This window comes from Triplophysa rosa, linkage group LG4 (genome assembly GCF_024868665.1).
Source record: "Triplophysa rosa linkage group LG4, Trosa_1v2, whole genome shotgun sequence".
Lineage (NCBI taxonomy): Eukaryota > Metazoa > Chordata > Actinopteri > Cypriniformes > Nemacheilidae > Triplophysa > Triplophysa rosa.
In genome coordinates, this window is record NC_079893.1 from 29,990,777 (window position 1) to 30,001,921 (window position 11,145).

Consider the following 11,145-nt stretch of genomic DNA (forward strand, 5'->3'; position numbering starts at 1 on the left):
GCTGTGGATGTTTCTAAATGTGTTGTTGGAGCCAGTAAGTTGGCTTGAAGATTTCACTTTACATTTATTTGCATTTGGCAGACACTTGGGCTTTCAGTATAGTGCATTCAATGTACATTTATTAGTTTGTGTGTCCTCTGGTATTTGAACCTATCAACTTTACATTGCTGATGCATTGCTATACCAGTTGAGCTTCAGCAGCATTAGTGTGTAATATGAATTGGTTGAAGTACATAGTGTTTTTAGTGTAGTAATATTTTCAAACATACAGGAATCTACTAATACAAACCATCTAATACTATCAAAGTAGAAGACAGGTGCAGACAACAATTAATGAGAAACAAAATGTACAAAATATAAAGTGACATAACTGTTTACAGGATACAGCGCCCCTTGTGGTTCTTTAGGGGGATTTCACATTTCAAGTATTTGTAAATGGGATATAATCGTTTTTATAGACACTTTCATTTAATTAAATGTCTGTGATGTGATGTCAATGTAGAAAATGTTCAATGCATCACTTTGGTCATTTTAGATCTCTCTACTCTGATCTCGATGCTCGGATCAAAGATTTCCATAAATGACATCTGACTGTCCCGGCTTTAGCTCCACATTCTCATAGACTGAATGTGAATGGCTCTTCGGGACTTTAGACTTCAACATCTTAGATTTCATCTGTTTGCTGCTCCGTGTGTCTTGAACATCATTTTCATATACATTAGTATCCTAAATAAACAAAACAGAATCACATCCAATCAGAGCTCGGTTTGATAGAGGATGGGCATCTCTCAGGGGTAGGTCATGGCGAATGACTCCCAGACACATATAGTCATAACTCACCTCTTCAGCTGTATCTTCATTGTGGTCGACTGGTGTTGCTGGCACTGGCACAAGACCTGAGGTAGTGTCAAAGTCAAGAACCAGGAATTAAAGAAAACAATGGCTATTAAAATTTATCAGGGTGTTGTGTGTTTTAATACCTGCTAATGTCTTGATTATCTTCCTGTAGTGACAAACAGCAACTGGGCCACATACAAGTATGACGACTGCGATCAGACCACCAACAGCATACAGCGAGATGTTTACAGACACTGAAGAGACTGAGAAAACAAAGAGGGTCATTCACATTGAATATATTCATGACCAGCCGTCTTCGGCTAAAAATGTTGATTTGAATAATTATTTGTCAAATAGAAATACTGACAAAATATTGAAGACCATGGGTAAATACTCTGCCGAGTAATCCACTACTTAATATTTTGGTTACCTGTCACTGAAGGTACTTGTGTGGTGTGTTCAAGGGTTGAAGATCTGGATGTTCTGCTTGATGTGGCAAATTGAGATTCTTGTTGTCGTGTTGATATAGGAAGTGGTTGAGTTGTGTCTATGTTTGGGACAAATCGATTAATTTGGAAATGAACAGGGTGATGCGGTTTATTTACAGTGAATGGAAACACTGTGTGATTTTTACCTTTAGATACTCTCAGATTGACCTTCTCATACGTGTCTGCACCAACTCTGTCCACTCCACAATAGTAAATCCCAGAGTCTGACTCCTGTAGATCAGTGATGGTCACTGTGAACGTTCCCTTTTCAAGATACTTCAGACTGAATCTCCCGTTTGGTGACCGATCAGATGATACTAGAACATCTTCATCTTTACATGGATGTGTGCAGAAGTACTTTCTGTTGCTCCAAGCCCAGCTGTGTTGACATGAAATGGTGACTTGTTTTCCGGTGTATCCATGCATCTCAATTCCATTTGTAGATGAACTTCTAATTTCTGTTAATAAACGAAAGGACATAGAACGAGATCGAGAGAATTCTATCCAGCTCATTTCATTTGAAACATTATGCTTAATGTGCATGAAATTTAAAGCACAATACATGTGAAATATATTTCATGACAATGGGAAATGTGTTTAAGGTCTGTCTCTGAATGATGCGAGCCGGGTGAACAAACTCAAACCCTGATAACCACTTCCTCTCTTTTGCACCATTTATGTGCATGCACTTTAGTGTTTACCGTGTCGCACAGATTTGAGATCGGTTTTGTGGCTGTTCTTTCTGGCTTTAATAGTGATACTTAATGGGTCATTCTTAAATGGGTCGTTCTCACAAAACTATTGATCCATCATGGCATTAAAGATTATTGTTATAATGATTATAATTATAAACACATATAATTCTGTAACACAAAAAATGATCATAACAAACAGAATTGTATTTTCTAGCTTGAACGAAGCATAATTTTAACGTAGGAATTAGTTATTCATGTCGGCTATTTGATTGCTTTTTTCTGCTGAAATTCTCATTACTTTAACGTTTTCCAATTTGTCTGAATGTGTTAAGTGTTGTAATTTAAACAGAGTATAATTAGAATATTCGGAAATTAGAACAATTGGATGTTCTACGAGATGTTCTAAAATGATAAATAATGACAAAAATATTCATGTATAATAAAAATAATTGTCCATGACAGATATTCTCATCCTCCGTAACACCGTGTCTACACCGGATGCAGCCGGCGCAATGTGACACGACACACGGCTCGTTCTAATGGGATTGTCGAGCCGCATCCAGTGTGGACAAAATGTCAAATTATAATGGGTTCTAATGCGTTCTCTTGTCGCGTCGCATCATGCCGCGCTGCGTCCACACGGTGTCACATTTTAAAGGACTGTTTACACACAAACACAAAGATATTTACATTAACTTTCATTTTATTTGAAGAAACACATCTGCCAGTACCCTTCAAATGAACAGATTACTTTATCTCAAAAACTGGATAATTTCTCATCACGCTGTGTACACTGCTTTTTCCATGCTCATTACCGATACAGGTAATTTTCCGCATTTAAAAAATGTTACATGTATAATTTTCTCTTATAACATACTTCGTTAATGTCTTATTACGTATGATTAATAAAAACTTGCTTAGGCATCATGTCTTTGCTTTTTTTAGCAAAACATGCTATGGGTTCGTCAGTTTTAAATAGTTACGGTAATGAGAATTTCTCTGAACTTTTAAAAACAAATAGAACTGACCTGTCAGAAAGATCCATACACACACGACACAACAGATCTTCATTATGAGCTTCCAGAGAGTTTGTATAAGAGGAGATTGCAGATAATCTCACTCAGTAGTCTCTAAAATTGTCTTCTGAAAACAGGGTGGAAGTCTGATGGTGGTATCAAACTCATCAGAAGCCCCACAAACTCCTCCTCTTTTTATCTTTATCTGTGTGAGCCTGAAGATGCATGCAGAGTACATACAGTAAAGATCAGGAAGTAAATAATGTAGAAACAGTGCTGGTGTTATTTTATATGAACTGTCTGTACATCAATCGAACAGAAAGTGGTTCTGTATTTCTGCTCCATATAGCTGCGACAGCTTATAGACTGATTCATCGGACACACGCGCCTGGCCCGAAGTTAACTTCCGGTTCGTGCTTGTTGATCGGTCTGGCTAGTCGATAATATTATAACTATTTATGTTTGATTTAATTCATATTCCAAAACTCTTAATAAAGGTCTGCACACTAGGACTCAAAAAAGGAAAAACATTCAAGTGCGAGATAAAAAGCATGCTTTACTAAAGGACAAAGGCAAGCAAACGTTTCGGTCACATGTGACCCTTGTCAATACCAGTCAAACACATTTTTTAATTTATATTAAACATTTTTTTATTGATAATAATTAAGAATTTGTAGAATTTTATTGTATATTAATTTTATTACATAACAATTTGTTGAATGAGTTTATAACATTTAAGGTTAGCCAAGTGATGTTTTTTCTACTGGTAACCCAAAATACAGTAATACTGACTAGATATACTTTTAACTTGCGATGTATTTACTTATTTCTTTGGCTTGTCATCAGAAATAATCTGTGGGGACTCTATTCTTTGAGGATGTGTACCGGAAGTTAAGTTTGGACTACAAAAGCGAGCATGCGCAGTAACGTTTGCTTATGGTTGTTGCTTTGATACCGTCCATAAATAGAGCAAGAGATTCAATGTCTTGTGCGCTTCTCTGTAATTCAGTTGTTCGATCACAAGCATCTGTATTATAACATCAAAATAAAAGTTGAGATTTATTAACTTGAGTTATTTTTGCAGTTCTGTTAGGTGAAACTAGTGATGCAGGAATCAACACAACTCATTACAAGACCAGATTCATACTGTATTGATTTATGTAGTGAGACGTTACATTGTGATGATATGCTAGCATTGTCAAGCAGCTTTAAGAACAACAGTGTCATACGTGGCCGTGCCTTCAGATCTGAAAGTTTGTGGTGCAGTCACTAAGAAACCAGATTTACAAAATTAAAAACTAAAATTCTTAAAAATAATTTTCAAAAAGTTAAAATAGTGCAACCACCACATAGCGCCCCCAGTGGTTGTTTGAGGAAGTTTCTAATCGTTTACATCTATGTGCAAGTATTTATAAATGAAATATATTTACGTTTTCATTGTGATTTATTTAAATGTCTTGTAGGAAATGTGATGTAGGAAATATGAATCACTTTGGCCATTTTAGATCAGTACTCTTATCAGAATCTCATGTCTTGATGCTCGGATCAAAGATTTCCATAGATGACATCTGACTGGCCCGGCTTGAGCTCTACATTCTCATAGACTGAAGGTGATTGGCTCTTTTGGACTTTAGACTTCAACTTCTTGGATTTCATCTGTTTGATGTTCTGTGTGTCTTGAAGATCATTTTCATATACATTAGTATCCTAAATAAACAAAACAGAATCACGTTCACATCAGAGCTCGGTTTGGAATAGGGTGAGTTGTTATCAAACATTATTTAAGCATCTTTCAGGGAAAAGTCAGAGATCTCACCTCTGTACCTTCATTGTGATCGAGTGGTGTCGCTGGCACAAGACCTGAGATAGTGTCAAAGCAAAGAACCAGGAATAATAAAATGGCAATTAAAATTGAGCAGGTTGTCTGTTTTAATACCTGCTGATGTCTTGACTATCTTCCTGTAGTGACAAACAGCAACTGGGCCACATACAAGTATGACGACTGCGATCAGACCACCAACAGCTTACAGCGAGATGTTTACAGACACTGAAGAGACTAGAATAAAGTTTTCTGCAGTTAAAGCCATGTAAATAATGTTTGGGTCAGACAGCTAACTTGAAGTTTAATTCTAGGGATGCACTGAATGTTTGGCAACCGAAATAATTAGGCGGAAAATAGCACGTTATAAAATCAGCGGTGGCGCAGCTGTTTAGAACAAAACTTCAGTAACGTTATGTCATTAAGCAGGTGTTTTTGTATTGATGTGTGAATGCTGTCTTGCTGGTAAAAAGACGGTTAAGTTATTCTGGTAAATTGATGGCAATTTACTGGGATCATTGTGTGAAATGGGATATAAGGTGTGAAACAAATAGTTGCAGCTGTTACCTGACATTGAGGGTGATTGTGTGATGTCATCAGGGGTTGAAGATCCGGACGTTCTGCTTGATGTGGCAAACTGAGATTCGGGTTGTCGTGTTGGTGTAGGAAGCGGTTGAGTTGTGTGTAATTCAGTGATTGTAGGTGTAATGTCTTTGTGTGAATGTTTCGAAGGAAAGAAGTGAAATGCGTTAATGTAGAAAAAAGAGTGATGCTGTCAATTTACAGTCAAAGGAAATACTGTGTGATTTGTTTTACCTTTAAATACTGTCACATTGACCTCATGATATGTGTCTGGACCAACTCTGCCCACTCCACACCAGTAAATCCCAGAGTCTGACTCCTGTAGTTCAGTGATGGTCACTGTGAACGTCCCGTTTCCAAAATCCTTCAGACTAAACCTTCCGTTAGATGATTGATCAGATGATACTAGAACATCTTCACATGCATCTCTGCAGAAATACTTTGTGTTGGTTGAAGCCCAGCTGTGTTGACATGAAACCTCAATGTTTTTTCCAGTGTATCCGTCTGTCTCAATCTTATCTGTAGATGAACCTCTTATTTCTGGCATGATTAAGAAAAAAAAGTGAGGTCTCGTTTTCTTGGTTAAGCACGTTTCTTATTTCAAACATTCTGTGTCTGTGCATGTTTTATAAGGATCTCCTTGTTGAAAGACGTTGTTGCAGTTGTCTATTATGGGGTGGGCAGTTCATTTTGCAAGGGGCCACATGAGAAACTGGAACTGTTGTGGAGGGCTGAACCTTTAGATTGATTGAACTTAATTCTGCTCAATATAATTGTTTTCGCTCCTGGCTAGAAAACATGTTACTGCATCCGTCTCTGAGAAATATTAACCACGCTGTAATATTAACCACCCACTAAAATGACAAAAACATCCTTGAATTTTTTTTTGATGTGTAATTGGATTTTTTGTTTGGCCCGTCTCATTTGTTTACATGCAGAGGTTGGGGTTTATGACCCATACTGCAACCAACCACCAGAGGGCGATCTATTTGGTTTGTCTTCACTTTTCAGGCCTTGTGCGGCACACATGACCAAAACCAACACGAGAAATATTTCCATTCTCCAGTCAGTGAACGGAGTATGCTGAACTCTAGACTGGTGCCATCTATTGGATTTTCTTTATATTGCATCAGATTATATTTGATCAAACTCAAATTAAATTATATTTACAGTCATTGGTTTTAAAACGGCCTATGGGCCAGATGAAATTGATCTACGGGCTGGATGTGGCGACAGTGTATAGCTTGCCCACTTTTTTTGAGAATCTTTTCTTTGTATTGACACTTTAGTAATCCGGAAACAGCAGAAAAAAACAGAGAACTGACCTGAAAGAAAGATCCAGATGCACAGAGCGTAGACCTTCATTTTCACTTTCTTTTGGCTTCTTTGATGCTTTGAGTTTCCAGTGTCTTTATATTTATAAAGTTGCCAGATACACTTTTTAAAGAGTCTTTATGCTCTGTCTTCCAAAATTAAAACCTGTCTGATACTGAGTCTTGTGTGATTCTGACCGATAGTGTCGTCAAGCTTCTATTAACAGACCCACTATCTCCTCCTCTTTTTAACACATATTATGTTTAACTGGTATGTATTTCACACATATTTGAGGTCAGCGTTTGAGTCTGCTTGTGCATCTAATGTATTTTGGGTGTGATGTAGGCAGTCTGATCCTAGATCAGTGTGAAACCGATGTGATGTTTGCAGATTACAGACAGTAAAGGTCAGGGCGTATACAGCGGTGGAACGGTGCTAGTATCCTTTGCAATAAAAATGCATTTGCATTAGTCAAACATAATGTGTTCCTGTTGTTTAATTTGTGCTCCAGAAAGCTTTAACAGTGTGTACGAAGCCACCTGAATGAAGACATTTTGAGTTGTTTTTGCAATTGGCCATCAGTGATGCGGAAATAAGTTACGTTTATATAAAAGTTACATTACATGTGACAATACATTATTCATGTTAAAGATCTTTAGGAACAAAACACAGTGTCATATGTTTCTGTATCTTCAGATCTGAATGCTTGTGGTACACCATTTTTATTCGTGTTAATAGCTGCATATGTAACGGTGTCAGTATTGGACTTTACTGTTTGGTCTCTACAGGACGGTTGGATGGAGAGGTCGGAACAGAGTGATGAATCTTGAATCTGTTTGGCTGCAGAATGATGATTGACAGCTGAATACACAGTGGTGTGTGTGTGTGGATCAGTCCGCTGTTGGGTCTCTGCGATTTCTTCATAAATAGCTGCCGCCTGTAGAGTCAGTGATTTTATTATAACAACAATATATAGGTTTCTCATCAGTATACAGGTTTAATTTGTCTTAAAGTGATAGTTCACCCAAAAATAAAAATTGTGTCAAACCTGTATGACTTTTTTCTTACGCAGTACACAAAAAAGATATTTTGAAGAATTGTGTTACCTGGCCCCCATTCACTTGCATTGGTTTTGTGTGCATAGAAGTGAATGGGGGCCAGTTACCAATTTTCTTCATAATCTTCATCTTCTTTTGTGTTCTGCGGAAGAAAGAAAATCATAAAGGTTTGAAATGACAAGAGGGTGAGTAAATGATGACAGAATTGGTATTTTTTGGGTGAACCATCCCTTTAATACCAGATTGTCTTGTACTAAGCAATAATGTCCACTAGAGGTCGCAGTGTGCTTGATTCCCTCATTACAATGAAATGAGTTGAAAGGCATTTTAACAAAGTGTTCAGAAAGTCATAACATGGTGATTTATTTCTCTCTCTCTCTCTCTCTCTCTCTCTCTCTCTCTCTCTCTCTCACCTCTGTGGTTATTGTGGTGCGTCTTTCATCATCAGCTGCAGTTCTACCTGTAAGATCAGAAACACGTCATTAGTTAATTAATATTATGTATTTACAGTACATGCACAGTATAAAGTCTGTATGTGCACTCACCACTGGAACTGTGTGACTTCCTCTTCTTCTTTTTATACACATAGAGAATCACTCCAAGTATAACCAGCATCACAGTCAGACCCACAGCAGTGTACATCAGATGACCTGAACACATGTAGAGAGAGCAGATGTGACTGATGACACGTGTGTCACGTGACGTTCTGGATCACAGGTGACGTGCTCACATGTGTGATGGACTAGATTGATTTGGATGGTTCTTGACTTGTAATTGCCGATCCCTCAGCTTTTCTATTGAAAGTGTTTGCGTTATTGGTTGCTGGCTTGCCCGGTACTTCCATTGATTGTTTTCTGTTGTAATCGACATGAATGCTGTTTGAAGAATCCTGCAAAGTGGACAGAGGAAGACACAAAAACTCACCTGCTTTATCAAAAAACGTTTGGTCCTCTGGAGTGTGTGGTAAAACTGGACCTTTAAATATGAAAAGGGAACAACGTCAGCACAGTAGACCTAAAGACACATTTAGAGGAATAGTTCGCCCCGTAATGAAAATGTTGTCCTCGTTTGCTCACCCTACGCCTTTTTGGTCAGCGCTAACTCACATAGTATTCTTTTGTCCTACTATGGGAGTCAATGGTGACCCAAAACGTCCTAGTTACAAACTTTCCTTGAAATATCTTAATTTGTGTTTATACAACAAAGAAACGTATACAGGTTTGTTACAAGAGGAGGGTGAGCAAATGATGAGACAATCTGTTCCTTTAACAGTACTTCAACAGGCTTTGTGTTACCTTTCAATGAAACTGAGTTTGTGATGTCATCAGGTGCTGGAGTGAATGATGTACTCGTGGAGGTTCGAGGATCAGATTTTGTCGCTGGTGTTGGAGTCCTCAGAGTCGTGTGTGTGTCTGCTGCTGTTTGTGTGTTATTAATAAGTCAAACAGTATTTTATTTGATTGAAAATATACTCTAAACGTTGTGTCATTTTTACCTTTATATACTCTCAGATTGACCTCATGATATGTGTCTGGACCAACTCTGTCCACTCCACACCAGTAAATCCCAGAGTCTGACTCCTGTAGATCAGTGATGGTCACTGTGAACGTTCCATTTCCAAGATACTTCAGACTGAATCTCCCGTTAGATGACCGATCAGATGATACTAGAACATCTTCATCTTTACATGGATGTGTGCAGAAATACATTCTGTTTCTCCAAACCCAGCTGTGTTGACATGAAACTGTGAGGTTTTTTCCAGTGTATCCATGTGTCTCAATCTTATCTGTAGATGAACTTCTAATTTCTGCTATAAACAAAATAAAACCGTGTTGTTTGTTAGATGCTCTTATAGCTTTTCTTGATAATGACTCAACAATTATAACGAATGTAAAGTCAGCTCTCTAATACTATTGGGCACAGTAAATGAATATGGTTTGAGATATTGGGTAAATTATAATAACCTATAATAAATATTGGTAATAACGTGATCAAAAGTTGTGTTAAGGTGCTTACGGTCTGTCTCTGAATAATGTGAGATGTGTGTGCAAGTTCAGTCTCTGATGACCACTTCCTGTCTATTACACATTTTTATGAACATGTATTTTAGTACGTGCACAGATGTGAGATGAGTTTCAGACTACGGTTTTTAAGATAATGTGTGCTGGATGATGTGAAGTTTGTTACAATTCGATTTTTTAATTCCCGCAGCTGTTTTTCATCAAAAGCCACAGTCAAACGGAACCCACAGCATTAAAAACCGACATCATAACCACACTTCAAGCACTGAGCAAACTAACAGTCTTCAAAACTGACCTGTCAGAAAGATCCAGATGCACACGACACGGCGGATCTTCATTCTGAGTTTCCTGTGAGTTTCAATTAAAGCAGATAATCTTCCTCTTGTCTTCTCTTAGTGACCTGGCTTACATTGAGGAAGTCTAATGATGCTGATCTCAATCTCATATAAAAGATCCACAAACTCCTCCTCTTTTTAACGCAATGCTTTTTTAGATATAAAACAGAGTCTGCAGATGATTAAGATCAAGAAGAGAAGAGAAACATGCTGGTATCATTTATTGTCTGAGCTCTGCTCAGTGGGTTGCTTTCTTTATCATCACTTGATCAGATCAGTAGATGTAAACAAACATCCTGCTATTGTATCATCTACATGCAGAATTGAGTCATTTTTTAGTGATGCGGAAATCCATGTAACTGTCATTGCAAGGCCACAATATATAAACATGTTTAATTATTTATAAATTACATTACTTACGACAATATGTTAGCAATGTTAAACAGCTTCAGGAACAAAATATAATGTCATATGTTACTGTATCTTCAGTTCTGAAGGTTTGTGGTCCTTGTTTTTTACGCAGGTCAATAGTTGCATATATAACCGTGTCAGTGTTGGACGGTTGGATGGAGAGGTTGGAATAGAGGGAGGAATCTGGAATCTGATTGGCTGCAGAATGATGATTGACAGCTGAATACACAGTGGTGGGTGTGTGTGGATCAGTCCGCTGTTGGGTCTCTGTGATGTCCTCATAATCACCCGCCGTCTGTAGAGATACAGGGATGCTATCATAACTCCTTATCAACAGTATTCAGGTTTAATTAGGTTTTTATCTCAACATCAAATTTTAGAAGACGTTGTGCTACACAAAAAATGTCCACTAGAGGTCGCAGTGTGCTTGATTGAAAAGCATTGCAACACGCGTTTAGAATGTGATTTCTCTCTCTCTCTCTCTCTCTCTCTCTCTCTCTCTCTCTCTCTCTCTCTCTCTCTCTCTCTCTCTCTCTCTCTCTCTCTCTCTCTCTCTCTCTCTCTCTCTC

At 37.8% G+C, this 11,145-nt stretch overlaps 3 protein-coding genes across 6 annotated transcripts in view; all 3 read right to left on the reverse strand.

Moving 5' to 3' along the window:
* Positions 1 to 141: 141 nt before the first annotated feature.
* On the reverse strand, positions 142 to 6,421 carry LOC130553233 (CMRF35-like molecule 5). The gene is made up of 11 exons (XM_057332092.1): positions 5,672 to 6,421; positions 5,423 to 5,566; positions 4,973 to 5,092; positions 4,853 to 4,896; positions 4,467 to 4,743; positions 3,049 to 3,251; positions 1,472 to 1,783; positions 1,268 to 1,384; positions 981 to 1,100; positions 841 to 896; positions 142 to 726 (listed from the first exon to the last, which is right to left on the reverse strand). Exons 6-11 carry the CDS (start codon positions 3,089 to 3,091, stop codon positions 565 to 567), a joined length of 810 nt encoding a protein of 269 aa, XP_057188075.1. The 5' UTR covers positions 3,092 to 3,251; positions 4,467 to 4,743; positions 4,853 to 4,896; positions 4,973 to 5,092; positions 5,423 to 5,566; positions 5,672 to 6,421; the 3' UTR covers positions 142 to 564.
* On the reverse strand, positions 6,422 to 10,235 carry LOC130553222 (CMRF35-like molecule 5). Of its 3 annotated transcripts, none has more exons than XM_057332067.1 (7): positions 10,126 to 10,235; positions 9,305 to 9,616; positions 9,105 to 9,227; positions 8,734 to 8,784; positions 8,355 to 8,459; positions 8,223 to 8,269; positions 6,422 to 7,688 (listed from the first exon to the last, which is right to left on the reverse strand). In XM_057332067.1, exons 1-7 carry the CDS (start codon positions 10,166 to 10,168, stop codon positions 7,407 to 7,409), a joined length of 963 nt encoding a protein of 320 aa, XP_057188050.1. In that variant the 5' UTR covers positions 10,169 to 10,235; the 3' UTR covers positions 6,422 to 7,406. The 3 variants fall into 3 exon arrangements, with proteins under 3 accessions (XP_057188050.1, XP_057188051.1, XP_057188049.1); XM_057332068.1 differs by having other exon boundaries at positions 9,105 to 9,224; positions 9,305 to 9,619; positions 10,126 to 10,231; XM_057332066.1 differs by having other exon boundaries at positions 9,305 to 9,619; positions 10,126 to 10,231.
* A 106-nt stretch (positions 10,236 to 10,341) lies between these two features.
* The window catches only part of LOC130553221 (CMRF35-like molecule 5), a 4,915-nt gene continuing 4,111 nt past the window's right edge, over positions 10,342 to 11,145 (reverse strand). The window contains exon 7 of one of the 2 annotated variants that reach the window (XM_057332065.1): positions 10,342 to 10,871. In XM_057332065.1, coding sequence (XP_057188048.1) covers positions 10,614 to 10,871 — 258 coding nt within the window. In that variant the 3' untranslated portion in view covers positions 10,342 to 10,613. The remainder of the gene's footprint in view (positions 10,872 to 11,145) is intronic. The other variant, XM_057332063.1, reaches the window with a different exon arrangement.

Bases quoted from the DNA above. Each gene is read 5' to 3' on its own strand.
- LOC130553222 (XM_057332066.1), bottom strand. From the start codon at position 10,168: ATGAAGATCCGCCGTGTCGTGTGCATCTGGATCTTTCTGACAG. The intron at 9,228-9,304 runs GTAAAAATGACA...ACACACAAACAG, and splicing joins CAATCTGAGAGTATATAAAG to CAGCAGACACACACACGACT. The intron at 8,460-8,733 runs GTGAGTTTTTGT...ACATGTGTTCAG, and splicing joins AACGTTTTTTGATAAAGCAG to GTCATCTGATGTACACTGCT.
- LOC130553233 (XM_057332092.1), bottom strand. From the start codon at position 3,091: ATGAAGATCTGTTGTGTCGTGTGTGTATGGATCTTTCTGACAG. The intron at 1,101-1,267 runs GTAACCAAAATA...TTGTTTTCTCAG, and splicing joins ACAAGTACCTTCAGTGACAG to TCTCTTCAGTGTCTGTAAAC. The intron at 897-980 runs GTATTAAAACAC...ACACTACCTCAG, and splicing joins GATAATCAAGACATTAGCAG to GTCTTGTGCCAGTGCCAGCA.